This window comes from Wasmannia auropunctata, unplaced genomic scaffold (assembly GCF_000956235.1).
Source record: "Wasmannia auropunctata unplaced genomic scaffold, wasmannia.A_1.0 LD333475.1, whole genome shotgun sequence".
Taxonomy (NCBI): Eukaryota; Metazoa; Arthropoda; class Insecta; order Hymenoptera; family Formicidae; genus Wasmannia; species Wasmannia auropunctata.
Genome location: NW_012029415.1, coordinates 96009 through 123190, shown reverse-complemented (window position 1 = coordinate 123190; position 27182 = coordinate 96009). Strand labels below are relative to the sequence as shown.

The 27182-nt window shown below is 39.8% G+C and overlaps 1 protein-coding gene and 1 long non-coding RNA gene across 2 annotated transcripts in view; one reads left to right on the top strand and one right to left on the bottom strand.

Annotated features, from left to right (window-relative positions):
• The window catches only part of LOC105460011, a 186073-nt gene that overhangs the window by 102696 nt on the left and 56195 nt on the right, over positions 1-27182 (bottom strand). Inside the window, exon 3 of the long non-coding RNA XR_975753.1 lies at positions 5815-5909. This is a non-coding gene — a long non-coding RNA (uncharacterized LOC105460011). The remainder of the gene's footprint in view (positions 1-5814; positions 5910-27182) is intronic.
• The window catches only part of LOC105460010, a 161157-nt gene that overhangs the window by 94180 nt on the left and 39795 nt on the right, over positions 1-27182 (top strand). The window contains exons 3-4 of the mRNA XM_011706437.1: positions 24434-24747; positions 25268-25447. Coding sequence (XP_011704739.1) covers positions 24434-24747; positions 25268-25447 — 494 coding nt within the window. The remainder of the gene's footprint in view (positions 1-24433; positions 24748-25267; positions 25448-27182) is intronic.

Below are 27182 nucleotides of genomic sequence, written 5' to 3'. Positions count from 1 at the left end.
AACGTAAACGAGCGGTACGCCAAAAGAACAAACCGGAAGGAAGGAAGGTTCGCAAGAAAGAATTCCACGGGGGGATGAAAAAAGTCGCGAGAAAGTACCGAAAGACCAAGGGCGTGCAGGAGATAGCTAAGACCGAAGGACGAGAGGAACGGGTCCGATGTATGAGGAAAAAGGGTGGGAAAAAGATAAAGTAATGACTCAAACGAACGAGAAGGACAAAGACCGAGGGGAAAGATTAAGACCGCGAGTTTGAGGGTTGACGGCACAAGGAAGAAAACTAGGGGCGCTCCCTTTCTTCTTTCTTCTACCCTTCGTTCCTTCTTAGTATGTTCTTTCGAGAAATTTCGTGAAAAGTACAAGGGGTTCGTTCCCCTGCTCGGAAAACTCGATTTTTTTCTTTCGATATGATAGAACAAAGGAACGGGCGACCATGCGGCGATTTTGTATCGAACTTGTCGAGTTCGGCTCCCTTCTCGTCACAGAACTCTGATGAATCCTCCGGGGAAGTGATTACGGTAATGCGTCCAGTTGATATTTTTTTCATGGGAGAAGATTATGAAAGTGGACGCAAAAATAAGATGTTCGGCGTTTCTTGCGAATATAATGTAAACAACATCTTTAATATCCAATTATGCTTAAGTTTGAGTAATATATACGATGATAAAATTAATTTAAATTAATTTAACAATTCATAAATCATGATATATCTATTGCATTCTTGTAAAGAAATTCAATATTTTTTTTATCTTTCTTGATCTTCTCCCTTTTTTGCAACGATTTTGCAATGATTTTGCAACATGAAAAAATAACCAAATTCCTACGATAACGTTTACATTATCATTAAATTATATCGAGACATTTTCATGCATCGATACGTATAATTCTGTTGATTTTTTACGTTCTCTGCATCACATTTGCAGTCTGATATTTTTGCAATCACGAATTCCCTTTATTATTTCTTGCTGGCCGCAGTCTGTCTTTCACAGAGAGTGACCCGGAAGAGATTCCTTCCTGCTCGATAAGCCCAATTTTTTTCCACCGAACGACGGAAGGACAAACGATCGTAAACCCTCCTCGTCGAACTCGCCGGTTCATCTCTTTCCGTTAGCCTTTCTCTCTCTCTCTCTCTCTCTCTCTCTCTCTCTCTATCTATCTATCTATCGATCGATATTACTATCGAGCTTTTCTCTCAGAGTGTCTACCTCCGCCTCGGCAGATTCCCACAGGAGAATTGGGTCGTTTCGGGTAAGGCAAAGGCGGCTCGTTATCCTGAAAGTCTTCCGAAGACTATGTAACGGGTAGCTCCTTCACTCGACGGAAACCTTGGTAGCGCTTCCTGTCGGTAATATTTAACAATTTCTACCTATCACCCGGATTTTATATAGACTCCAACTTTTCACGTCGCGATAATTCTCCCTCTTTACGATTTTATCGAGCAACCAGACTTTACCGCAGTCTTACGCATCGAGGAAACTTTGATGCTATTGTGGCTACGGAATTTTCAAGTGAAGGAGAATAAAGCACAAAATTACGACCCACTCCGAATTTGTGGATATTGTACTTACTTAATTATAAGTTTCTGTGTGTTTCTACTTTACGTTTCTGCTTTACAAATAAGACACAAATAAAACAGAGTAACAATAAATCTCACGTATAAAGGAATAAAAAAAAGTTTATTTTTTAATATCTTGTTTACATTAATTGAATTTTACTATATAATTCATATTATTCCATAATATAATTTTCAATTAGCTTTTAGCTCTTTAGTTGTGTTACGTGAAGGAAAATTTGAAACACGATATTTTCACATGTTATAAAAATTTCTATACGCTTCGCGATCCTACGACGTTCACCAGCATGTGGTTTCACGCAGGTATTATATCAGATTTTTTTTAACGAGTAACGCGAGATCTCACATAGATCCAGGGATATGGCCGTTACTATATAACGCGCGTTATACCGTGGAACGAAAATCCTTATCTCCGCGATAGCCCTGCTTTTCAATGACAACCGTGAATGGCGAACATATGCGGAAAACATAAAGAGGATTTCGTATTTACACGAATTTTGCGTCGGGTACAGTAGCCGGAGATAAAGGCTACCTAAAAGATAAAAAAACTGCCTTCATTTCATTAATGCTTGTCGCGTTATTCTCTTGGACTAAGCCAAACACGATATTAAGAGGACATGAACGTGGAGAACATGGAGAACAAAAATAAACGAATGTGCATATGTCGAAAAGGCAAGTGTGAAAGGCTTTATAATCGCAGCAAAGAAAATCTATATTTGTTCCTTCTTTTGTAAAGAATATTAATATATCATATCTTGCATTCCGAGCTGTTAAAATATATTATGTAATTTTTAATTTTTTAATTTCAACAACACAATCTGTGAATTCCTAAATCTTGTATGACACAATAATCATACAATAATTATTTAATTATACTAAGGACAGAATAATTAAAATATTGAATATCGCTTGTATAATTTCATATATATCGTTATTTAATGTATATTTATATGTATATCAATATTAATTGTTCAGGTAAACAAATATTCTGTCCAAATTATTTGAAGCGCGATTGTTGCATAAATAATAGTGAGAAGGCTCAATCTAAATAATTGGAGAAAACAAAACTTGTTATAAGTTCAATATTCCAAAACTTCGTATTCTCACACGTATTATACATTTCTTGCTATACAGCCTGGGCATGACTGTTTTGCAATGCATGGCCCGTAAAACGATGATAGAGATCATCATCCTGTCACCAAAATATCCTCGAAAAGGGACGGATACGCAACCTTTTCTAAATGCGGCATTACAGTTATGATGAGTATGCAGCATGCAGCAAACAGACGAGTATCTCGAGCGGGAAATCATTTGGCAAATAGCCTCTAAGGGCGCTTTCAGCAGTAACAGAGGTGCTTTTGAGCGAGTAATGTACAGCCAGTATGTGCAAATGGTCAAGCATTATCCAGTCTCTCTTTGTTCGCGGTGAGAGACAGAGATTATCCGCGTGGCGTCAAGAATAAGAAAACTGATATATATTATAGCTAATGTCTTATAAAAATTATTAATTACCTTTACATTAATATTTATAATTCTATATTCCTAAATTATCACACAAATTTTGTATAGTGATGTTTCCTATTGAGCAAGACTATTTTTCTTCGATAAAATTATTATAGAAACACGTACGATTATCTCATAAAGATATAAAACGTTGACTTCTACACACGTTAAGATACGATAACTTTCATCAGGCACGCAAATCGCAAACTCGATTGCGAATGAATTCAAGTGCTTGATTTCGCGTCGGTCGGTGAACGAGTCGTCGGCGCCACGTATTTCATCTCATTACTCAATTCGTAATTGTCGACGCAAACGGACGATGTTCATCGCAAGGATCAAAGGACGCCCGATAGCGCCGAGCGGCGCGGAGAAGCGAGACGTCGACAAACAGAATACGTAACTATTGATTTTCGCGAGAGAAGAGCAAATGATGAATATTAGTCTCTCCCTTACCCTCTCGTCTCTTAGCTTATGAAATAAGTGGCGTCGAATGCGAGTTGCAACGCTACGTACGAATAAGCACATCAAAGGATAATTGGCCAGACAGCCAGGTTTATGCGGCCGCGAATTTCAGAGAAAGAGAGATAGAGATAGATAGATGGAGAGAGAGAGAGAGAGAGAGAGAGAGAGAGAGAGAGAGAGAGAGACAGAGCCCATAATTTTTTCCTAAACGACGTTTTCTCCCTTTTTCCGTGTGTCCCATCGAAAAATAAAAACTGCTCTGTCAAAGGATACATAATTTGATATCATCGCGTTCTAATGGACCATTTATGCACACGCCTAAAGTCGTTACAGCCGTAGCTTTAATAACTTGCTTCGTATCTTGTTCCCTACAAATTCTACAAAATTTTCTACCATGCATTTGTCATTCATTAAATGATCAGATACCAATCGACTTGAGAGTCAACAAGAAATAATTTTATTTATAATAATCTGTGTGTTTGTTATATATATTTTTGCGTTCTTTCATCTGACAATGAGAAACTGCATTTATTTACACCATTAACTTTATACCAGCAAGATTAGTGGAACGTATTACTATTACTAAATAAAGTAAATAGTAGAGGAGCACTGCTGTTAAAAATGATTCGAGAAAATGTATATACTTAGCGCTTCGCTGAGAATCCGCGTAATTTTATGAAAAAGATTTTGTAAAAAAAAAATAAGACAGTTACTAAAGCAGAATTTCGAAAGAAACTTTTAGAGTGGCTTTTTAGACGCCATGACCAATGCGCCGCGTCACCCTGGTACAAGTGTTCTTGCAATTGTACGAGCCGAAGTTGTGATACGAGACGTAACGCATTTTATTTGAGCGAATAATGCGAGCGAGGGTAATCGGTCCCCTTAATTGGCCGTCGAGATCGACGAAGGAGTCGGAGAATTTCTTTCTTCTGAGATGGAAAGGAAAGACGGCGAATGAACAGTCGTTTTCCCTTCGCCAAAGTGGCCGTCGTTCCCGCGCGATCGTTAAGCTCTGGCCAGCTTAAAGTCTCCCATGGGGATAAGGCGATATCACGGCGCAGATACGTACGTACCGTATGTCGCTCTCTTATTTTTCGTAGCCGTTGTTTACGTAACTCGCACCGAAAGCAGGACAAATCGCTTGCGTTTCCACAAATGGCAAATCCGACAAATCGCGGCGCGCCATCTCATTTAAAAGATACAGGGAGTTCATACGCTTCTTTCATGATACTTATTGAATCGTTTACGGGTTATATAAATACGTACAATGAATTTCAGGTGTGTTGGATCACGTTGTAGAACGTTTGAACGTGATATTTTACTTAATCTACTGCACTTTTATGTAAAATTGAAGATAAATTATTCATCTATATCTATTTTATGTATGATAAAATGTCCCAGTTTAATGCATATATGTTGCAAAAAATATGTGGAAAATACTATAATTTTTATCTTTGGAAACATAATGTATATGTAATAATTTAATTCGACATTAATTTACTTATAACAGAAATTATTAAATGGAAAAATTTGTAGAGAGAGATCTTTGCAATTATAATCGAGAATCAACCGGCTTTAAAATCAAGATCGCGGAGAGTTACGTAAGAGGTAGACGCACGAGGAAAGCGACGAGAAGGCTGTTGTTGCCGAATCCAAAGAGAGAGCGGGTTACTCACCTCTTCGGCGTTAATTTCGTCGCTGCCCCGCCGCGCGCCGATGCGAAGGGGCGAAAACGGATGCCAGCGGCATGACGACGTTCACGGAAAGCGGTGAGTCGGGATATCGCGATGAGGCTTCTCTCTCCCGCGCGCGTCTCTTCATCTTCGACTCTTACGGAGATTAGGTCAAACTATAAATACGCGAGGCGCCAATCTGACCGAGCCGGACCGAAGTAACCGGACGCGAAACGTCGTCGTTCTCTAACCGCCTTGCATAACCGCGCGAGAACGTCTTTATGAATGAAGCGGAACGAGCGCAATGACATTTTCGTTTGCTTCAAGTTCGAACATTTCCTAATAACCGTGTCGCATTCTCAATCAAAAGAAAAGTGGTGCGAAATGTTTCTAAAAAAAAAATCCGCAAGGAGTATCTAAACATGCGCCGAGATTGAGATATAAAAATAATTATTAATATTTTTTTCTAATTTTGTCTTAATATTATATTGTGATTAAAAAGTCCTAAATTTTGTTTCTCGATTAGAAGTACTAATTCTAGTACTGCTATAAATTTTCGAGTAAAAATAAAAACTCGCGTTCGGAATAATCTTATTAGATAAATACCTCGAAGTCCTGCAGCCGCTAAATTTTACGTGGAAGTCATATGCAGCAACAGCTTCACTGCCAATGTCTCCAAAATATTTTCCATGGTCGCACTTCTGAAAATCAAACAATAAAGAATTTGTCAAGTTTTAAAGTTTATTTTCGTATATGCATATGTTACAAAAGATACAAGTCAAAATATACAGTGTATTGTCCAAATTTTCTCAACTTATAATATCTTTGACAGAACTACGATTCAAATCAAAATAGCTGTTGATCAAGTTATCGTATTGATATTCTACTAATTTCTCATTAAATTCAAGGTTATTTAAATAAAAACGTCCAAAAAAAGTCTGCTTCTTAGCTAAAGAAATATTTCTTAGCTCATATCGCAATTACAATATTATATAGACTTTGCAGATAGTCTGGTTACGTAAAAGGTGTCACGTTTGAACATTCCAACATCCAGATCTGAGATCATAAAAATAGTAAACAACGATGCTGACTATATTTTATCACAAACCACCTCGTTCGTCGGTTCCGCTAACGAAAATGAGAAAAACCTTGCACACAGTCCATTTTAACTTGTTGAAATGTATCTGTACCCATTATATCGTGTGCACAATGGTTCGCAACTCTGTTTAATTTAGTAAAATTAACTTCATCGTGCATCTAAAACGAACCACCAGCAACGTAGACATAATTATTGCTATCTATAGTACAATACATAACCGTATCTAACTACTGTTATTCAGTTTAAAAATTGCAGCATTATTTTCAGTGTTTTGTATGCGCAATCTGTTCTGTGCAAATAGCGACAGGATAATAAAATAATATAAATTCATATGTTCTACCCATTGTACAACATTTAGATCAAGGATAAAATAAAATTAAAAACCATTGTTTTTTTTTACACTTTTGTTTCACTAATAATGCGATTGAAAAATTTAGTATAAAAGTTAAATATTATATTTTTTTATATAAAATAAGTTTATACATAATGAACAGTCTCGTTTCATTAGCAGAATAAAAGTAAATAAAATTTGTAGTTCGCAGTTTATAAAATTTTTGCGGCAGTTTATAATTCCTCACTTTTCAACTAATACGATGTAAACCTCACAAATTACATCCTCGAATCTTGCATTTAATTTTCCGTCACTTACTCGATACGAATAAACAGTGAATGAGACTAAATTGGCAAGTAGTTGCCCAGTAAACGACGCCACGGCAAGGATTGAGGTATGAGAAATTCGCTTGGAGCTTAAATTGTCGTCAAAGTCGTTCCCCTGCGAGCGCAGATACGTGAGTTACTTAACGAATTAGCCATTCGGCGAGAGAGGAACGTCTCTCTGCGGATTTAATATCATCCGTCTTCGTGCGCGTCGAGGACATTGCTCGAGTGACGAGTTGCTTAATGATTTATTAGCTAAACCGTCTCGTAGGCGACCCTACGCGCGAGAAGGAACCTCGTTCCTCTCTGTATTTTACTGCGGCGACGAATATACATAAGCATTATGCGTAATGAATTTTAATTAATTAATGACATAGGCACATCATTTCCTCGCAGGTATTGTATATATGTATAATTAATGTTACAGCTATTGTATATGGAAAACGTGCACGAAATCGTTTGGTAAATCCTACATATGTCCAAGTCATCATTCATGCTTTCAAGACGTGTCGTTTTAATAATTGTCACAATAATTAAGCGTCAGCGCGTACGCGACACTTAAGTCAATTTTATTCGTGTAACATTTTTGCCGGATTAACATAGTTCTGTCCTTTCAATTTGCGCAATTCACGCAAGTTCGTGAACTGAATGTTCGGATGTTCGCAACAGTTCTCACTGGTAGTAGTCCACAAACGTTACTTTGACTAACAACTTTGACTAGGTATGTCATGACTGCAGAAGTAATTTTCCACGACTACGAACTGTATAATGAGAATTTGAGTTCACGTTCTCGTCAAGAATAACTCGCCAGTGGACAAGGGAGCTTTATTAGAACCGTCATTTGGAAACTAAACGCCGCACAAGGCAATTATTTTCAAGCGATACTTTTTGCAAGGATAGATTGGTCTTAATTAATAGACACATCCTTATGATATAAAGTCGAACTCTTGTAGATAAAAATTTGATGACTGTATGTTACTTTTATGCGCTGCATTATCATTAACAGTGTATAATACGTTTGCGCCGTGGCATTTGTGCAGCCACTTCTAACTCGTGCAGGGGTGCAGAGTGCGCAGCGTGAAAAACAGAACGCAAGAAGTGCTATTACGTTTCTTATCGCGAGAGTACACTTGACCTCGCGAAGCTCGCGCCTGTGATCTCGTGACTTTGTAAGAAAGCTTGACAAATTGCAGTCGCGCCTTAAAATCGTCGCCAGTCGCCACAGATTTTACCTAAAAGTCACTTGCTTTTGCGCGGTGGCACCGCATGGCCGTGAGCATCATCCTCTTGCCAGTCTCGAGTCTCTTATAACGTGTACTTAACCGGCATGCATGCTGAAGGACTAACAACAATCGGTACCGCGAATAGAACGGAAAATGCAGGCGATGCTGAAGAGCTGTATTCGTACCGTCTGACGCACAACTGGGTTCTCGATTTATTACTGCACTGCTCTTCATATGAAATAAAAAACTCACCCAACCACTGCCTCAATAGAAATAATGATTCAATTTTAAAAGACAAAGCATAAAGTTTAAATTGTAATTTTGTAAAACTACAGTTTATATTCACGGCGTAACCGTAATGAAATTAAAGTGCTACATTTAGCGTGAAAAGATCGCAATATTTTGTGTATTAAATACTGAACAAATGAATTAAATAATAAACTGGAGAACGCGTTTTCATGCAATTCGAATTACAAATGATATTATATTATTCGCGTTAAGCTGGGCAAAATGAAAAATGCAAAAAGTTTTACGTGCATATATATCCCGAAACAAATCAGTCGAAATGAATACTTCCAATATTTTTCATTAAATTAATTTCCACAAAGAACGAAACGCAGGATGTGCACGTATCTATCCCGAGATTACAGAGTTCATCAGCTATAAACAAAACTCCGTTATCTATATGAACCCCTGCGCAAGATGTGAGGTAACAAAGCGTTCTAATCCTTCCACGCCGCTTGTTCGATGTTTGACTTTTAGCTTGAAAAGCCGCACTAACGAAGTCCTCGCGACTTCTAAACTGAGTCACGGTCTGAAGGATCCTCGTAGATGAGAAAGTGACTTCGTCCCTCGGCGAAACAAACGAACCATGCACGAACACTCGCTAATTCAACGACATCCACTGCAGTAGTATGGTGTGTGTCAGGGAAAATTTGGAAAATTATTCTTTCCGAAAAATATTTAACGTTTTAAAAATGTTTAAAAAACCACACACATATACACATTATCAAGTATAAAATTCTCTTTAAGTACTATTTTTTACAGAAACGATATCTTAGTAAAAATACATTTTGTTATTGCAAAATAGCAATAGTGATAAGTAAGCAGAGTTTTCTTTATACTGAAGTTTAAAATGTAATTATAAATTATAATTATAAAATAATTATAAATGTAACTAAACAAGTATCCTTTTCTCAAAAATATTTCTCAGTTACTTTTAAATATTACTTCTCAGGCAGCAATATAATTTTTATTTTATTCTCAGGTAACATTGTAAATTCGATTTCGGATTATCCAACTGCGTTGAGTGAGAACCGGTAACTGCACCCTGCTTATCCCAGCTAAACATATCTTCAGTATCCATATTTTTATGGCAATCGTTACACGCGTAAGAAATATCGCATGTCGTTTCACGTTCGCGGCGTTAAAAATATGAGCCGGGTTTCGAGTTTCGATTACGAACGGATTCGAGAGAGAACTACGCGGCTTTCCGATCGAATCTGCGAAACAACGCGAACGCGCGATTCCGTGGGCACGTTCAGATCCTACGTTCGGATTCTGCAGTTTGCGTGCGCTGCGGATTCGCGTGTGTATGTACGTAACTCAGTTAGCTACATTGGAAATTACAGCCGGTACACGATATTACATGCACCGCTCGTGCACGCGGGTCCATTTATATTCACGCTCGCGCCGCTCCGCGAATAACTCCTATATTCCCACGTGGCGCGCGATTCCACCACGTGTGTTTGCCGCACGCGCGCTGATGCCGCTGATGCTCACGTACGATGCGTCGTACGGATGATGCGTCGATGCGCGCGGTGCACCGTGCCTTATGAATATTGGACGGCCGATCGAGAGAAATTCGCCATTTGTCGTTTCGCGTCGCGTAGGACGCGAGATCCGCTCTCTATCCGTCACACACGGCGACGAATCATGGAAAAATATGCATACTTGATATCTTATCCGCTGTATATCCCCGCTCTCTTAGCAAATTTAATTCAAGGAATAAAATGAATAAAAAATTGCATTCACACTCACCCGCGCGCGTGTATATATATATATATATATATATATATATATATATATATATATGTTACAGAGTATATATGTAGAGAAATTATTTTTCTGCAAAAGAATAGAACGAATTATGATATAAAAAAAACATAAGTACATAAACATAAAGTATGTTACGAGATATTTAATATGACGTACAGTGAATTAAATTTTCATGCGTATAAATCCTCTGACGTAGCTCTTGATATAATAACAAAATGGGAATTGTACGGATTCTCGCGAGCGAGCATCGTTTCCGCTATATATCTTTGGATCCGTAAAGAGGCCAAGTGTTAAAACAAGCGATTATGTTACCGACTATGACTTTCGCATGACCGGATTGCATGGTTCCCGTGTGCATGTGCATACGTTATATATAGGCGGCTAGAACGTTAGTCCCGCGCCTCGCGCCGCAGCGCAGAATGGAGTTAAATGTGCCGTGCATAAGTGGGTAACGTTTCCGAAGCAGGGCTGTGCAACCACCCGCGCCGTTTCCTCGCTCCGCGCCATCCCCTGCACTTGCTTCTCCTTCTGTCTTATTCCCCCTCCCCGACTTTGTCGCGGCCCTTTCGTCTTTTTCTCATGCCCGCTTTACGCTTCCGTTCGCCCCCATCCTCCCGCTTCCACCTCGCACCTGGCTAACGCCAGGATACTTTAGCCACCCCCCCCCCCATTCTCTCGCTCTGCCTTTCGAATTGCTACGCATCAACGTAGTGAAGATCGCATTGAAGTGAAACGCTTTAAGCTCATTCCCGTCGTTTGAACTTCGGCGGCGGAACAGGGATTTGGAAGCGAGATTTTGACGGTCGTTCTCGTACGTTCGTTTCCGCCGTGAGTTCTCAATCGGCTTCGACATAATCACGAGATACTCGTTACATCGCGCTCAATACGTATTTTAAAAACTTTGCCAGACACTCTAGATAGAAAAATTTAGGGAGAAAGAGATTTATTGAGAAACTGTGTGTCATTATGAGAAATATTAAGATAAAAGTTCTTCAAAAAGAAATTATATGAATTTTTCTAAATTATGTGAAACTCTAAAAATATTAATCATCGTGTTTTTTTAAGTATGACAATGATCATATTAAATATTATAGTACATTAAACTGACAAAGATATGTAAAAATGGTATGTAAAAATAAGGTGCACTTATAAAAATGTCAAGATTTAATAAACATTTTAATTTTTTATGAGAAATTATAATTTTAAATAAAGATACATTATAAAGCACGCTGCCAAATTTCGAGATGACACCATTTCCGGGATTATTTTGCATGCCTGTATAATTGAATATCATGGATATTATGTGCCACCAGAGGCCACGCGATGCCTTTTAAAATTTAAAATAATACGAGAAGCATTTATGGTCTTACCGTTCGCGCTGTAGAGCGCCGAACACAGGTCTCTTCAGGCGTTCTGAATTCGACAGGTTTATGAAAGTCGCCGCTTTCAACTTTTGTACTTTTGTTCCAGATTTTCTCACACATTAGTCGCATGTCGCAAGCAGGTATATCTCTACATACTCTCTCTCTTCCTCTCTTCCTATCTCATTGTTCAAGAATTCGCCATGCGACGGCGGAAGGTGGATTATTGCATTCGCGCTTTAACACGAAGACACGAAATTGTTCTCCTTTTACGTGTCTCTCGCGTTAAAACCATGCATACGCTTGTTACGATACCGAGAAAAGAATATCTCTTCGTCACACGAGGTAGATTAAGCTGTTCGTGCAAGAGTGCTCACAGGAAGTGCGCACGTTTTTCTTCTTCCCTTTTTTCGCTACATTTTTAAACTTTCTCACACGCAAATACAAAGTGCATACATATTACTTTCAACTTGGACAAAAGCAAGAGCGTTTTGCTTTAAATCTCTTTTTGTTCCTTTGCAAAATTATATTTTATGATGTATAATATTATAACACACACATAAAATTCCGTGTGCATATCTAATTAGGTATACTGTATACATTAGGCTGGGAAATATAAAGCTTTGCGAATGAGTATTCTATACTCGCTGCTGTCTCTGATATTAATTTTCTCCATAATTTTCCCTGTATTTGCGTAAAGTTCTCGTCGAAGAGAGCGACTTTTTTTTATTGAGAGAATGAGCCGACGTTGCTGCACTAATAGTCGCTGCGGGCTGTCGCCAGATAATCTTTTTTCTTGTCACCATATTGCTTTAATCGACGCGTATGCGCGCGGCTATTTTCCGTGCAGCCGCCAGCAACATAAAAAGTGCCCCGTTTCGCTTGATTTATGCGACCGTGTTCGACGCAATCTACTGACGCGCGAATAGAATCGACAGCGATTAATGATTGATTTCCAACAAGAAGCCGCGTATTCAATGTTATTGACGCGCGCAACAAATCACAATTCGATATTTAAATACGTTCGACAGATTTTTCTGAAAGCAGCGATCGACAAAAATTCCGAAATGTTCCTCTCTCTTGAAAGTTGAATAACATTCTCATATCGATCGGCGAGAGATACGCGATAGAAAAAATATATTAAATTATGGTTAAACGATCATTGAATTTACTTTACATCGCGACGGTAACGTTTGCACTTTAACTGGCAGTTCAATATGCCGGCTTATATTCGCACACCACTTCCACGAAAATAAACTCTACAGCGTGTCATCTACACCGCAAATATGATTCTGAAAAATATTTTAAATATTGCGCGTTTTCTTTTATCGCGCAAACAGAACTAATTTAATTTCCAAACGACCGTTTGACGACGAATGCCGGGCTGTATGCTAATGGAAAGCATTAACCATTCGCTTACATAATTCAATCTATTTCGCGTCAAGAATTACGGTATTCCGACAGCATGTAAGCGTAAATTACAAATCGTACCTTTTCGCGACGTAACAAGTTTTGCTCGATGAGAAATTCACGTGCAACGCGAGAGCAATGAATCATATATTCGGTAGTGAGCGTGATCTCATTATTATCACGACCGACATTTCCACGCGGTGTGGACATAACGGCACAATTCATTGCAGCGCAGGTATATGGTATATATACAAGTGCCGTTAACAGCAAATTAAAACTTTTAATGGATAACCGGTAGCCACGCGAGGGTCGCGATGCATCCTCGACTGATAAACAACCGTAGCGGGCCGATCGCGGGCATTAACGCGCTGCCGGACAATAATACGCGGATCGCGCCGGAAACAAAACGTCCTCGCTAAGATTAAATTGCCAGCCGCGCGAAACACGCTCTGCCAAGTGTTCGTTACAAAATATTTATCCGGCGTAATTCACTTCGGCCGACAGACGGACGTGCCGTGCAAAGGTAACTGCGCGACTGCGACGTGGCACGAAATGGCGGCAAAATAGACGCACGTGCGCGAATTCCGGAACGGTATCGATAACCGATTCCAATTACTTAGACCGCGCCGTGCACGATGTTAACTTCGATCGCTAACGCGCGACTATCCCAGCAAGACTCCACAACTGCAGTTAACCCTGACTTAATCGATGACGTAAGAGCTCTCACAGCCGACTTAAATGCATTCACTTTCAGTATCTGAATCATAGGTAGCCAATTCTTATAATTATAATTTAGAAATACCAAAAACTCGGTATGTTACGTTTAATTTTTTAATATTTTTGTATACTATAGAGGCTAAATATTAGGTATAAATCTTCCGTCTCTCGACGACGTTTGAAAATAAATCAAACCTCAGCTAGGATGTCATGAAACATCATTTCTTTAATTTCTCGTTAAACATCCTGGTAATTAAGTTCCAAATGAGAACTCCATTAAAAGAAAGTTTGACATTGCGCGAAGAGCAAGCTAGGAAAAAAGTAAGAAACGCTACAGCTCGGTTGTTTGACGATCGCTCCGCATATCTCGGCGACTCTCCGCGCAATCGTTATCTCTGGCAGCAAATACGCGGGCAGAGTTAACGCAGGCAAAACTGCTTCAGTCTCGAAATTCTGATCAAATAGCCGCGTGCGGAGCGCGGAGAATCCGTGACGCTAATGTGCGCTGTATCGTGGTGAATTGCGAAACGGGATCTGGCACTTCTCGTGAATATGTCGGTTCGCCGCTTATTTGCGCTATTTCGCATCCAATCGCACGACCCGGAATGATCTGCGCGCACTTTATATCGTTCCACGTAAAATCTGTCTTGATCGACAGGCACGAGAGAGAGAGAGCGAGAGAGAGTAGATTGCCATCAACGAATAAAGCGCGGTCGTCATAATTTATTCAGCTTGTTCAGCGCGCGAAACAATTATCAAGCGCAATTTAACTGCTCGAAAACGACGTGTACCTGCGAGATTGGCGGATCGATAATAGCGAAATAACGACGATTAGCAGACGATCGTATAATGAATTAAACTGGAAGTAAATAAATTGATCTTTTTTTTTCTTCTCACGACAGTCGAAGTACGATCCGTCTCCATTAATCGCTTCAAATAGAATAATTAGAAAGTGGAATAGATTTCATGTAAAAATTAACTTATGCAAACTTTTTCTTTTCTCGAAGAAAGTTGTTAGTTCAGAATCTTTCAGAATTAATTAAAAAGTTTATCATGTCTTCCACGATTTAATTCTTCACATACTGGAGGAATCTATTTTTAAACAGTATAATTGAAAAGAAAATAGAAATTATACATATAAAATTTGTGGAAAATATAAATTTCAGATTGTTTAATAATTTTATTATGTCTCGAATTTTTCGATGCTGATCTCCCAAAATTTTTCTTCTGGAAAATCGGTATTTGATCGTTACTCGTCTTAGCTCGCCGTCGTGAATTCCAATAGAAACCAAATACTTATAGCTTCGAAACAGGATTGCCGAACGGAAGCGCGTCTAGCCGAGCGACTATTGCACACCATTTAGGCGTTTCGTGACGCACATTGTGCACAATGTTGCTCGCGCGCGGACAGGGACCAGCCGGTTCGTTAGGGGTTCGTTTGTTTGCCGCGGCTCGTAACACACCCGCGCGGAGTCGCGACGGCGCGAGGGTGTTGGCTTTTACGGCCATCGAGGTGCCTGGAAAATCGCCCGCGTTCTGTCGTGACGTAGCCAATAGTACGAGGACGAAACGTTCATAATTTATACGGCTTTACGGGAAATTAGTTATTATTCCCGGCAAATTCGGCGCTGCGGCAACCGCGTCGCGCGTTCACACGGCTGTTCGCGGCGCGGCGCGGAATAAACGATTATTCCGATGGAGGGGAAGGGGGTGACAACGTACGAGATCGTGTAAATATTGATATTGCGAATGCGCGTTTTTTTTTCCCCGGTCAGTCGATGCAAATAGGAATGCACGTTTTGACGTCGCCTGCGCAGTATCACTGGCACGACTGTCGGAGATCACTGCGAGAGTTGCAACACAAATTGTGATACCGTGTTATGAGATCGTGGATTGTATACAACATCTGGCAAAACGTATCGCCTCAACAAATATAACAATAAATGATTTCAACCATTTTTAGTTGAAAATTATCTGGCAACGGAACCTATCGGTATATGATTTAGTCTGAATAAAGAAATACAGAAATTGATATATCATTTAAAAAAGTATTTCTTGATCTATTATCTCTCGTAATTGCAATTATGATTCGGAATGCCCAGTCGCGTCTCTAATCACGCGTTTATTTCAGCGATGTCCAACGGCAACATTTGCCCGTCGCGAATCATTTGTGTTTCCCGTAAGCGAAATTATTCGCACGGCTTCTCGTCACCGATCGCTTTGTTTGATGTATGCTAATTGCCGTTTCCGATAAACTTCGTCCGCAAACCGGCCACCATTCCAGCTCCGCGCTATTCGCGATACGTATACCATTCGTCTCCGCCAATCGACGACGTGCCGTACAGTTACGCGTTCGATAATCACTCGTTTCCCGAGGAATCTAGGCGAGCGAATGTTCATTTCCTTCCTAGACGGAGCGCCGTTGCTCCGTAAACCCCCTTTTCGTTAACCCACCACTGGGGCAGTGGTGGTCGCTCTCAATTTTGGACATTCGAAATGCCCCATTTCCGGGGGCAACGTTGCTCGCGCTATCCATTTGCCGGCGATTCATCGATAAGGGGGAAAACGGATCGATATCGAGAGCGTATTGCGCCACTATACAGTGGTGCGCGACGGTAAATCGATTGCGACAGACGGAAGTTTTAAATTAAACCGTTAACTGAAAATCTACCCGAATACGTTTACAATTGAAAAAAAGACTATCTCTTTAGCAACTAAATTCAACAATCCCTTACGACAAGTCCAAGTAATGGTAATGTTATGGTAAGATTAGTTTGAGCCCAATAAATAGCGTTTTGGGTAATGCTAAGGGAGGAACCAACTTGACGAAATATTTTTTTTTTAGAGAAATTCCGAAACCGTACATGTATTATACATCAAAGTGTTAAATTGCGACATTAGCCATAATTAACTTATGATTGCAATTTGATATTTTGGCGCGATATATTCACGCAATTGCAAATACATTGCGTGTCAAGATATTAAATTGCAAAATTCGACATAATTAAATAATTCCAGCAATCATAAACCAGATGCCCAATTAATTAATGTTAATTCAATATGCTCAGTACGATAATCCGTACGAATGGAATTAACGGCCGAACATATATGTTTAATAAATTTGACTTTATAATACAAGTACGCTACGATATCCTAAACCATTGGCTCTTCACTCAATGCGCGCAATGAGATGTAAAAATATTAATTACCATCTTTTGTTTATTTACCAATTCATTTACGTAATATATTTCGAGAAATTTTAAAACAATGTGTGTGTGTGTGTGAAAAGGAGTATAGCTTAGACTCCCCCAATTTATTAAGAATTTGTAAAACTATATCTGAGAGATTTCTATATATTCTAAAAATTACCCATCAAAAGATATGATAATAGCGCAGGATCCGGAAATTACTGTTGACGAAATCGTTTACTCTCGTCTTTTCTCTCTCTTTCCCAGAACGTAAGGTGCTCACGTGTGACGCTAAACTCTAAGTCGCGCGGTGTATGTACGAAACTGGCCGTCGCGCGAAACAACAGTATTGTCACGGCGGAATTGGGTTATCCACTTTGCTGGGACACGTTCCGCCTGCTCGCGTGTTTCATACGTCCGCGAGAGAAGAGCTCTCTCGTGCAGGTGCAGATGCCGGGGGACACGCGCGGCGCGTTAGGGGAAGAGCGACGGAAGATGCAGTGCGAGGGGCACAGTTGCACGCGCGATGCACAGACGGCTCGCGGTTGCGCCAAGTTAAGACCGGCTTGTTAGGAAAGTTGTATCAAGTTGGATCGTGCTACCCACGAAGAGACTTCGCTCGGTAGCTCCCCCTGAACACATCTCTCTCTCACTCCCCCTGATTTCACCCCCACTCGACTGGACCAAAATCCTCCATAACATCACCCGTATTCGTCCCCCTTCTCTCCATATAGGGGGGCCAACCTGTGCCCCCCAACCCTTTGATCGTATCGGCCTTCGTATGCATCTATGGGAAACACGCATGTGTATGCATGCGGGCAAGTATATATGGCGCATATACTAGATTTACCCGTATTATTACCCGTAGCAGTTTGGCAGAAATGGAGAGCCCCGTGGTGCCTCATTAAGTTCGCGAGGGACACGCCGATCCACTTCGCATAAAGTAACTCGAGCTCCATGCACGAAAGGTCTTATGAACTAAGAACTAGCTTAGAGTAGTTCTTAATTGATTAAGAAATAGAAGTGAGAGAGAGAGAGAGAGAGAGAGAGAGAGAGAGGCAGAAGCAAGATTACATGCATTTTTTGGATAAAAAGGTTCAGTCACTCGCCTTAAAATAGTGTTGTATTATTTTTTAAGGAAAGTTTTGACATCGTAATTCAAAATATATTATGCAAAGACATAAAACTGAATAAATATATGGCTTGAAATGTTTCTTATTATTAAATTTTAAAGATTAAGAATATCCTGCTATTGTACAGGAACTTGACTGTATACAAAAATACAGTCATGATTTATTGACCATACGGCTAGGCATAAATTTCTTTTGCCGCGTACTATATCAGCGTAGTGTAAAAGCTTCTTCGACTTTATCGCCGCGAAATTGTACGAAAACTAGGCCATCTGTTTACAGCGTAACATGGTTTTATTGGACATCAAGCGAGAAACGCTCTGACGTTTTCGAAATTTCTTCAGATAGCGAGAAAACGTTAATATTTTAAGCATTCGATGTCCAAATCTTGTGTTTTATGCAGGAAAAACTCGCATTACACACACACACACACACACACACACAACATTATTAATATTGTATTAACAGTATGATGCATGAAGCACATAATGTGATTTAGTGTAACATATTATATCACAGTAAATTACCCATGTGTGTCTGTCTGTGTGCAACACGTCAAGTAGTTAACTGCAGATTAGATCAGACACAAGACAAAACAGGATAATCGCATTGCACGAAAGTAATTGGATATATAACCTCTGAGAAGCAGCTCTTTGTATACACATATACAAAGAAAATTTATTGGCATTATTATCAACATTTTCGTAATAATGCCAAAAAATGGAGAGCCTCACGATACTTTAAATTCTTCGAAGATGAAATAATCCATTTTTTCTGTTTTTTTCTTCATAAAACAATATGAACATGCTCGCCGAGTATACAAAATGCCAGTGGATCGATAGTTAGCAACTCTAAATCTGATGAATATATTTGACAAAAGTAGCCTCTCCGTTGAAAAAATATTAAGTTGTATGCTGTACACACGACGCGACGTCAGAAATGTCTAGCCATCTGAATTTGCAGGGGCATAATAAGTAAAATAATAAAAGAGATTAAGAAATTATAACACAAATATAACTCAAAAAAGATCTCAGTGTAAGAAATTAATAAAAAGAATATCAAATTGTACTTTGCATGCAACAGATTTCCAGGTCGGCGATAGACAGGTTGAAATACTTCGCATTCAATAAAGATATGATATATAAAGAAAAGCACGACATTAAACGGTTAACGTTATTTTATCGCAAGATGCTAGGAAAAACCGTGTCAATTTAATATCAGCACGTAGTATAAATATAAATATATTCCAGTTATTAAGTTATATACTCGAGTAAACCCAGATCGTGCGACGGAAATATAAAAACAGCGATAGCAATAAAAGTTTTTTTTATCGATGGCGCTAGTTCTCTTAAACTATACATAAAGGGATATTTAAATGTGAAGTGAAAGAATGAGGTGAGAAAGAGATAACTGCGAAAGGATAACCGCGCAGATAAAATAAAGGAAATATTAGCGCGAAACGCGGTGCAAAGCCTCGAAGAAAAATATAACAGAATTGCACTAGCGCAGTATCTAATGAAATAGCGCTACGATAATTAGCGGCGTAAAGTTTAATTATACGGTCTGCGTTAACATTAACTTACGTGCTACAAACGGAGAAACGTATCGTTAATATATAAAGAGTGGCTATAATCTTCAACAGTAGCGATAAAATTTTCTTTTAGTAATACTATAATTCTGTAGAACCAAAAAATATACTAAAAAAGCAAATCTTTTGAATGATACTCGTAACTATAAATCATACAACTGAAATAAAATCCGCGAGATATTATTAATTTAAAGTCTACTTAACATGTAGCAGAGATAATAAAGAATAGCGTTTTTTTCCTCATGGGGAAAGTATATTGTAACAGTTAAATCACAAGTGTCTGAAGACGATAACTCACGCAGCTTAGTCAATACAACGAAAATGTACGAAACACCCATCATCTTAAATAGACACGGCGATAGCAGTAAAAGTTCTCCATTCTATTTCTCTCTGGGTGCACATAAACGGATATTCGACCGATCAAGGAACAAAGCGCGGGAGCGCATTTCCGAAGGGATAATAACAATGTGGATAAAATAAAATCCTAGAAATATTAGAATGCGTCGAGTAAGACGGGATAAGGAGAACAGAGATCTACAGTGAAGAGAACTGCAGAGTATCGCACGCGCGTTGTTAAGATCCGTACCCCAGATACCCCTATAATTTTCACACGCTCGATGGGCTGCTCGAACAATCTGAACGAGAGTTTCATGGATCGAATTTCGAATATAGCAATCTCTCTCACAGTCTCACACTCGTTCGCTATTCCGGCGCGGAATCTCTTCGTGACCTAGGTTGGCCGCGATCGCCGCCTCTCGCCGGCTCCTTTCCGAAGAAGTTGAAAAGTTGTTTCAGACGCCAATTCCGAGGAAGATGAAGACGAACAAAGAACCGCCGGCGGAAGAGGCAGAGCGTCTTCCTACTCTCGGATTTTCATCCAGTCTGGAGTATAATCCGGACTTCCCAGCTCCTCCGCTGTAGGAACTGGAAACATTTACAGCCAGCCGGCACGAAACTCGCGTTGCCCCTTTGCCGCGCGCGACTATCAATCCGACTTCTACCCCCTTGCCATCGTCCGCCGCGAATTTATCAATCTCGATGTCGACGCGCACGTCCATTCTTCAGCCACCGAAATGAACGACTCCGTCTCCCCGACGCGATCGCGTGCAATTTGTCAAATCACGCTTGTTTGCTCTAAGCACTTTCCCGAACTTACGGAAACGGATAAGTTCGGCGACGAGCCATGAAAGGGGGGCGGGAGGGAGTCGGCTCGTCGCCGTCGGCGCGTTCTTCGGTCGCGGCACTAATTAAAGGTCGCGTATTGTCACGAGCGAGCTTTGTTCGCATTTCAATTACGGCCCGGTCGATTTCGTTGAATGAAGCGCCACGAGCCAATCCGAAAGGTCCCACCCTGGCCGACATTGTTCTTATCCCTCTTGTTCATCAGGAATTCGACCGCTTTAAGATGTAGACTTTGATATAGTACCGGCATGAAAATTGAATACTGTACGGTGGAAGCGCTAGAATGTTCGTTTAAATTTGGACGAACATCCTCAGAAAGGCGATTATCGTCTTTTATCCGATCCTTCGGAACATGATCGAGAAATACATTAAAGGTACAATCAAGGACTATTAAAGGAATACACTTTCTGAATACACTGTTGAATTTCGAATTCCCGCATAAATTTCTCTGTTCAATAAATAGAAATTTGTGTTTCGTATATTTGATAAGGCAATACACAATGATATTTTCGTCGCATTGCGTTTTAACGATACAATTATCGTGAAAGAAAGCAGCTCGTCGCCTCGCGAATTCTTTGACAGGGTGAATTATGACGATCATTAGGTGGATTGATTTCACCGTCTAGAAGTTTAAATTCAGCGACATTGAATTTCGCGAATTGAACCGCGGGCCCATTCGCGTTCGTCGTGTCGTCAATCTTCGTTCCAAGCTCCTCCAGCCCCCGTTCTTACCGCTCGAATATGTCGCAAGGGTTGTCGAATATAAAAAAAAAAGAAAGAAAGAAATCTCTCAGGCGAATAGCAGAGGTGCGCGGTTCCGATAGGTTGATCGAATCGAATTTCTTATTTATTCCAGAAAGAACTTTCGTGCGAAATCGCAATATTTGTATTGACGACAAAATTTGCTATGCTATTTCCAGAATGTATCTCTCAATGATCGGATTCTTATTGAATAGCGCATCGACAAAACAATGGAAAATTCACGTATATGGAGGAAATCGTCGGTATAAGTTATAATAAAATACTTGATTGATCACGAGAATTCATCGATTCGAGTCGCGAGTCGTGCCGCATTGACATCGCATATACTTATTTTTCATGGCGTGTGTCAGAAAAATGGACAAATCTAGATCAAAGTCGAGAACGTTAACCTGTCATTATTTTAAATCTCACCGAAAGAAGAAAAAGCAGAACGGAGTTTGATATTTATTTTCGTTTTTATCCGCTAGCTTTTTATTTTCGCAATTCGCGAAATATAAAACAGACACCACCAAAGATTTTCTTGAATAATGACCATTAATAATATAAGGCCACGCAAAGAACGAAGTGCCTGGTTGAAAAGAGGCGACTTCGCCGCCGGCAAACGAGCGAAATTAATAAAAACGCCACTGTTTGCGAATGTAATTTGCGGGATGGAATCAACGTCTATTTAAGTTCTGATGAAATTACCGACCGGTTAAAGACAGATGGAGCTTCAAAGAAGACGAGGATAATATTCATTCATAAATTCTGTCTGCCCAAGACGGGCGAGAGCAAGGCGGAAGGAAAGACGCCGCAAGACAGACAGGGGATCAGATTGGAGCGGTTGTGAGAAACGGGTCAATACTAATTAATCTAATTAACGAGGCCAATTTAAGCCGCGAGTCGACTTTAATGGCTTTTTCAGCTCTACTTTCGTGAGCGAGGCAATGTAATACTTTGGCCGAGTCTGTTGGATTAATTCAGGGGGTTGTACAAAGACGGATTTATTCAGATTTAACTAAAATCGGAGAATGCATGCTAAATCAAAGAAAAAACTTTTCGTTCTCATTTAAATAAGACACGAATCGGATTAAATTGTAACGAAGCAGACAACGAACATTGATTATATCATTTTCACAAATAGTAAAAATGTTACCTCTAATAACTTTATGTGTATTCGATAAGTGAAGAAATTCACTTGCCAAAGTACATTTCTTTATGACATTCATATATGTTACGAATTTTCCCCATGATGAAATTCAGTTTTTGATTTTCGTGACGAAATGACATATACGCGCGATCGACAGTTTCCGCCGAAATTACGACGAAACAGCCTGTTTCGTGTTCTGCGTAAAGTCTGCCAACGCACGCAGTCCATATCCCTCGCGGTTTCCACTAATTTCGTAACTAATTACGTCTCCTTCGAACTCAGCGGGACCACTGCGGCGCGCACTGCCGGCACGGGAACTATTTCGATCCCTTTGAAAGCTACGTTTCGGTTTTGTTCGCACGAATGGAATGAGAAACCGCACCGCGTAACATTTTGGCGAATAACTGGACGCAATAAAAACACGGCAGACTGGTATACAGCATGTTTCGGAAAGTTCGTGTAGCATTTCAGCACGATGATTATCCTTTGACAAATCCGAAATTAATTTTCTCTTTGCTAAAATATATAGGAAACTTCGTAAACGGGAAATTAATCGGAAATTTAATTAATTGAATTTTTAAATGATAAGAAATCGTAAATAGAAATTAATTGATTGAAGCAGTTGCTTTCTATCAATTTTAATACTTATTTCCTATTTCAAATACGACAATATCGCAAAAAGTATTTAAGTTTTCCGGGAATTACGGCATGTGGTGTTTAATTGCGCCGGATGTTTCGTCGATTCCTGATTAAAATTCCGGGTCTCCTCAGTAAAAAAGGCTTGAAGAAAGGAAGCAAATGCGGACGGTAGAAGCTGTATGTGTAGCTGCGCACAATACCGGCCGCAATCCCGTCTGAAGCGACGTTAGTTTTTCAGTGGCACGGGACACCCGGCCGTCGTTTATTCGCCATCGATCGAACGTTAAATCGTGCGTGACGATGAATGCCGGTCCAGGGGGTGAAACCGACGAGACACGGGGTGAAGCACGTCAGAGAAGATTGTCCGAGAGATTTTTCAGGATTGCGTTGTAGACGTGCTCGTGCACGAGAGTCGCATGGGATCCGGTATGTGCGTGCATGTGTGTGTGTGTATGTGTGTGTATGCACAGGTTTCTGTTGGGGTGGCGCATTATTTCCGGAGTGGCGGACAACGAGTCTCGAGCGGTACATTAATTGACTATAAATTCAATGCTCTCACCCTTTCTCTCCCTCGGCATTAATTCGGCTATCTCGAGAGCGGCTTCCGTCGTTCGCGGCTATTCGCGACAAAAGCAACGAATCCGCCGTTAACGAAGCGCCTTAAACGCACGCTACTTAGCGCGCCCAGGGCAACGAAAACAGAACGACGAACGGTTTCCGGGATACTTGGCAAAGGTAATTGATCGTTAAACGCATTTGCATCGCGGCGCGGTCGTTGTTTCGCCGCCAGTCGGATAACGATTACGCGACGGTATAATCGTCGCGTTTTGCAACATGAGAAACAAACGCCGTTTCAGACGCTTTTTAAATGCGAATGAAATATTCATCTGAAATATATATTATACATACGTGTAACTCAGAAAATAGTTTTGCAATAACTTCTTTTTTCTTTCTTAATAGTCGTCGTTATCAGTAGAAATTTCGTGCTAAAAATATTTCGAATTTATATAATATAATAACTAGATTGTAAGTATTTCAACGAGTTGTTTTAATAAAGATCCAATTACGTTTTTTTTTTGCAGGTCGAACGCACGACTCGACTTACACTCTGTATAGATTAGGCGAGAGATTGTCTACGGGTGCTAGATTATATGTGGAAACCGGAAGAGCCGATGGATTGGACGCGGATGGCGACTCACCCAACAGCCTTCACTCATTCACGGGTCCTCCGATTCCTCAAGGCGAAGGCACAAGCGTCACTCGGGCCTTTTTGGACGGCAATCATACTCTAATTAGCATTATGGCGCGCATCAATCCCAGCCCCGATTGGTTCGTAGGCGTGGATTCCTTCCAATTGTGCGTCGAGGGCAATTGGGTCGATACTGTTACCGTGGAGGTAATTACATTTAGTAATAATGCGCATGAAACTTAAATGTATCAATGTGATCGAAATTCCTCCCGTGAAAGAGAGGATTAAAATAATTGCAGCGCAGAAAATATATGTATAATGCAATGTAGCTATTCTTTTTCGAAAATACAGATGTAATATTATCTTTAATTGTCATATATGTACAACTTGAAATCTCAAATCAAAAGTATAAAATAATGAAAAGAAATTATTTTCGCGTTATACACCCATATTGCTTGTTTAATTATTCAGCTATTGTTTCATTTAAATAAAATACATTTCGGACAATCACTACGGTCATATAATGTTACGAAATATGTATACACAATGTAAATCACGCTTGCATCGGCCCCGGAAAGTCAGATGTCTGAGCATCGCCGGTCGCGAAATATAATTTATGCGTCTATCTCCGCGAATATCGCTGCGCGCCCTGTCATTCCGCTAAAATCCGCGAACGCTCGGAAAATGCGTCCGTTTAAACCACCTTCCGCTATTCCTTTTTCAACAGCTCGACCCGCTGGATGGGGGCACGGATAACGGCTTCACATTCACGGCTGCCAACTGGCCGACGCAGCCCCAAGGAATCGCTTACAGGATCACATCCCGATATCCGGCACATCCCGCGGGAAGCTTCTATTATCCGAATCTACCTCGTCTACCGCCGATAGCTACCCTCACATTCACCAAGGTACATATCTCATATCCTCCCGTACGCGATCCTTTATTTTCTCCGCATTAATTCATCGTGTAAAATAAATTGATTAACTCGGTAAAAATGGAATTTTTACATAAATCCATCTTTGCGCTATTAATTATCTTAAAACAGTGCAAAAATCGGAAATTTTTCTACTCACATGTAGAACAATAAAAAAGTAATAAGATAAATGAATCTCGTACGAATTACTTTTAAACGATTTTTTTTCAGAAATTAGGAACATATAAATTACATGACTGCCCCTTTTTTAATATCGAGCGACCTCGATATTATCTCATTCTTTAATGCATTTAATGCTTCGATTTCACGAGAGCTCTTTTGTCGTTTAGTAAAATAGCCGCGCATCAGCAGCAGCCCATTAAAAGAACATCAAGCTTCAGTAATAGCTATTAATTTATTTCCCCGGTATTGATACGCTTCGTAATAAATGCCCTGACAATATCAGTTTCAGCATAAAACTGATTAATTGCATTCGCTTTAAACAATCTAATAATTCTTCTTGTGCGAATCGATAATATGGTCTCGATAATGCAAGACCGGACATTGCTTTATTGTGCCAATTTTCATATATTGAGCAGAAGATTCAATATTGAAATTATATTTCCGTAATCTTCGTAAACGGGATAATCAGACAAAACACCTTTTGAATATTCGTTTGAAAAAATTATATCGATATTTTACGACAGCGATATAATTTTTGTTTTCAAATTGCTGAACTGTTTTACATCCTTTTTTTTTCATTGCTGATATTAAATACAGTTTCGACGCGCAAGAAGACTCGACTCTACGCAAATATTTGTTTCCCCGAAGTCATGCGAACAGGTTCAACCTTCCTTCACCTTACGTCCTTGCAAACATCGAACCTATCTTCGCGAAACTATCTTTCGCCTCATTGCCAGACTGATATCTTTACCCCAGTTTTTTTGCTTGAAAGTCAGTTAAATAGCATGGCAAAGATTATTTCAAAAAGTTACTTCGTAAGATTTTATTATAGAAAAAATTTGAGTACTTTAAACATAAATCTTGAATATGTAAAATGTACGCTTTTAATGATTTTTTAACAGAAATAGCTTCTAGTTGAATAATAAAAGTAAAGCCTTAAATCAAACTAACATTAAAATTTTCGCGATATCGAGAAGATTACACATCGTTCGAACATGAACAATCTAACTAACCAAAGAGACGTAACACAATTTAAAAAAATTTTTTTTCCTAATCACTCGCGGTAACAAAATTCGAAAGGCAACGACTCGTATTAACTCGCTAATTATCTCTGCCTACAGTCCGTTCTATCACCTTCACCTTCCTTCCCTCACTGACTCCACTTCATCCACCTCTCTGCTTCCGACCTCTCTTTGACTCGTGTCACCTCTGCTTCCGCTTTCCCATAGGGCAAAGGGATGGCCCGCCTACTAAATTCCTCTCTCTTACTCGGCCTCACTTACCACTTAATTACCAAACTTCTGTCGCTAATCCGATATACCCTCTCACAGCTCGTTCTCTCTCAGCGTTTTCTCACCATCTCTTCCCACCTTCTTTTGCTTGTTTATGATAACGTAATCTACACTTGTTAATACTTCCAAAAGATTTGTCCCATTTTATATAAAGGCAGAATAAACGTGATCCGCAATGTAAGATCGATAAAAAGTTAATTCAATGCTTTAATTTAATACTTCAAAAAGATGATCTTTTTATTAATGATTCTTAA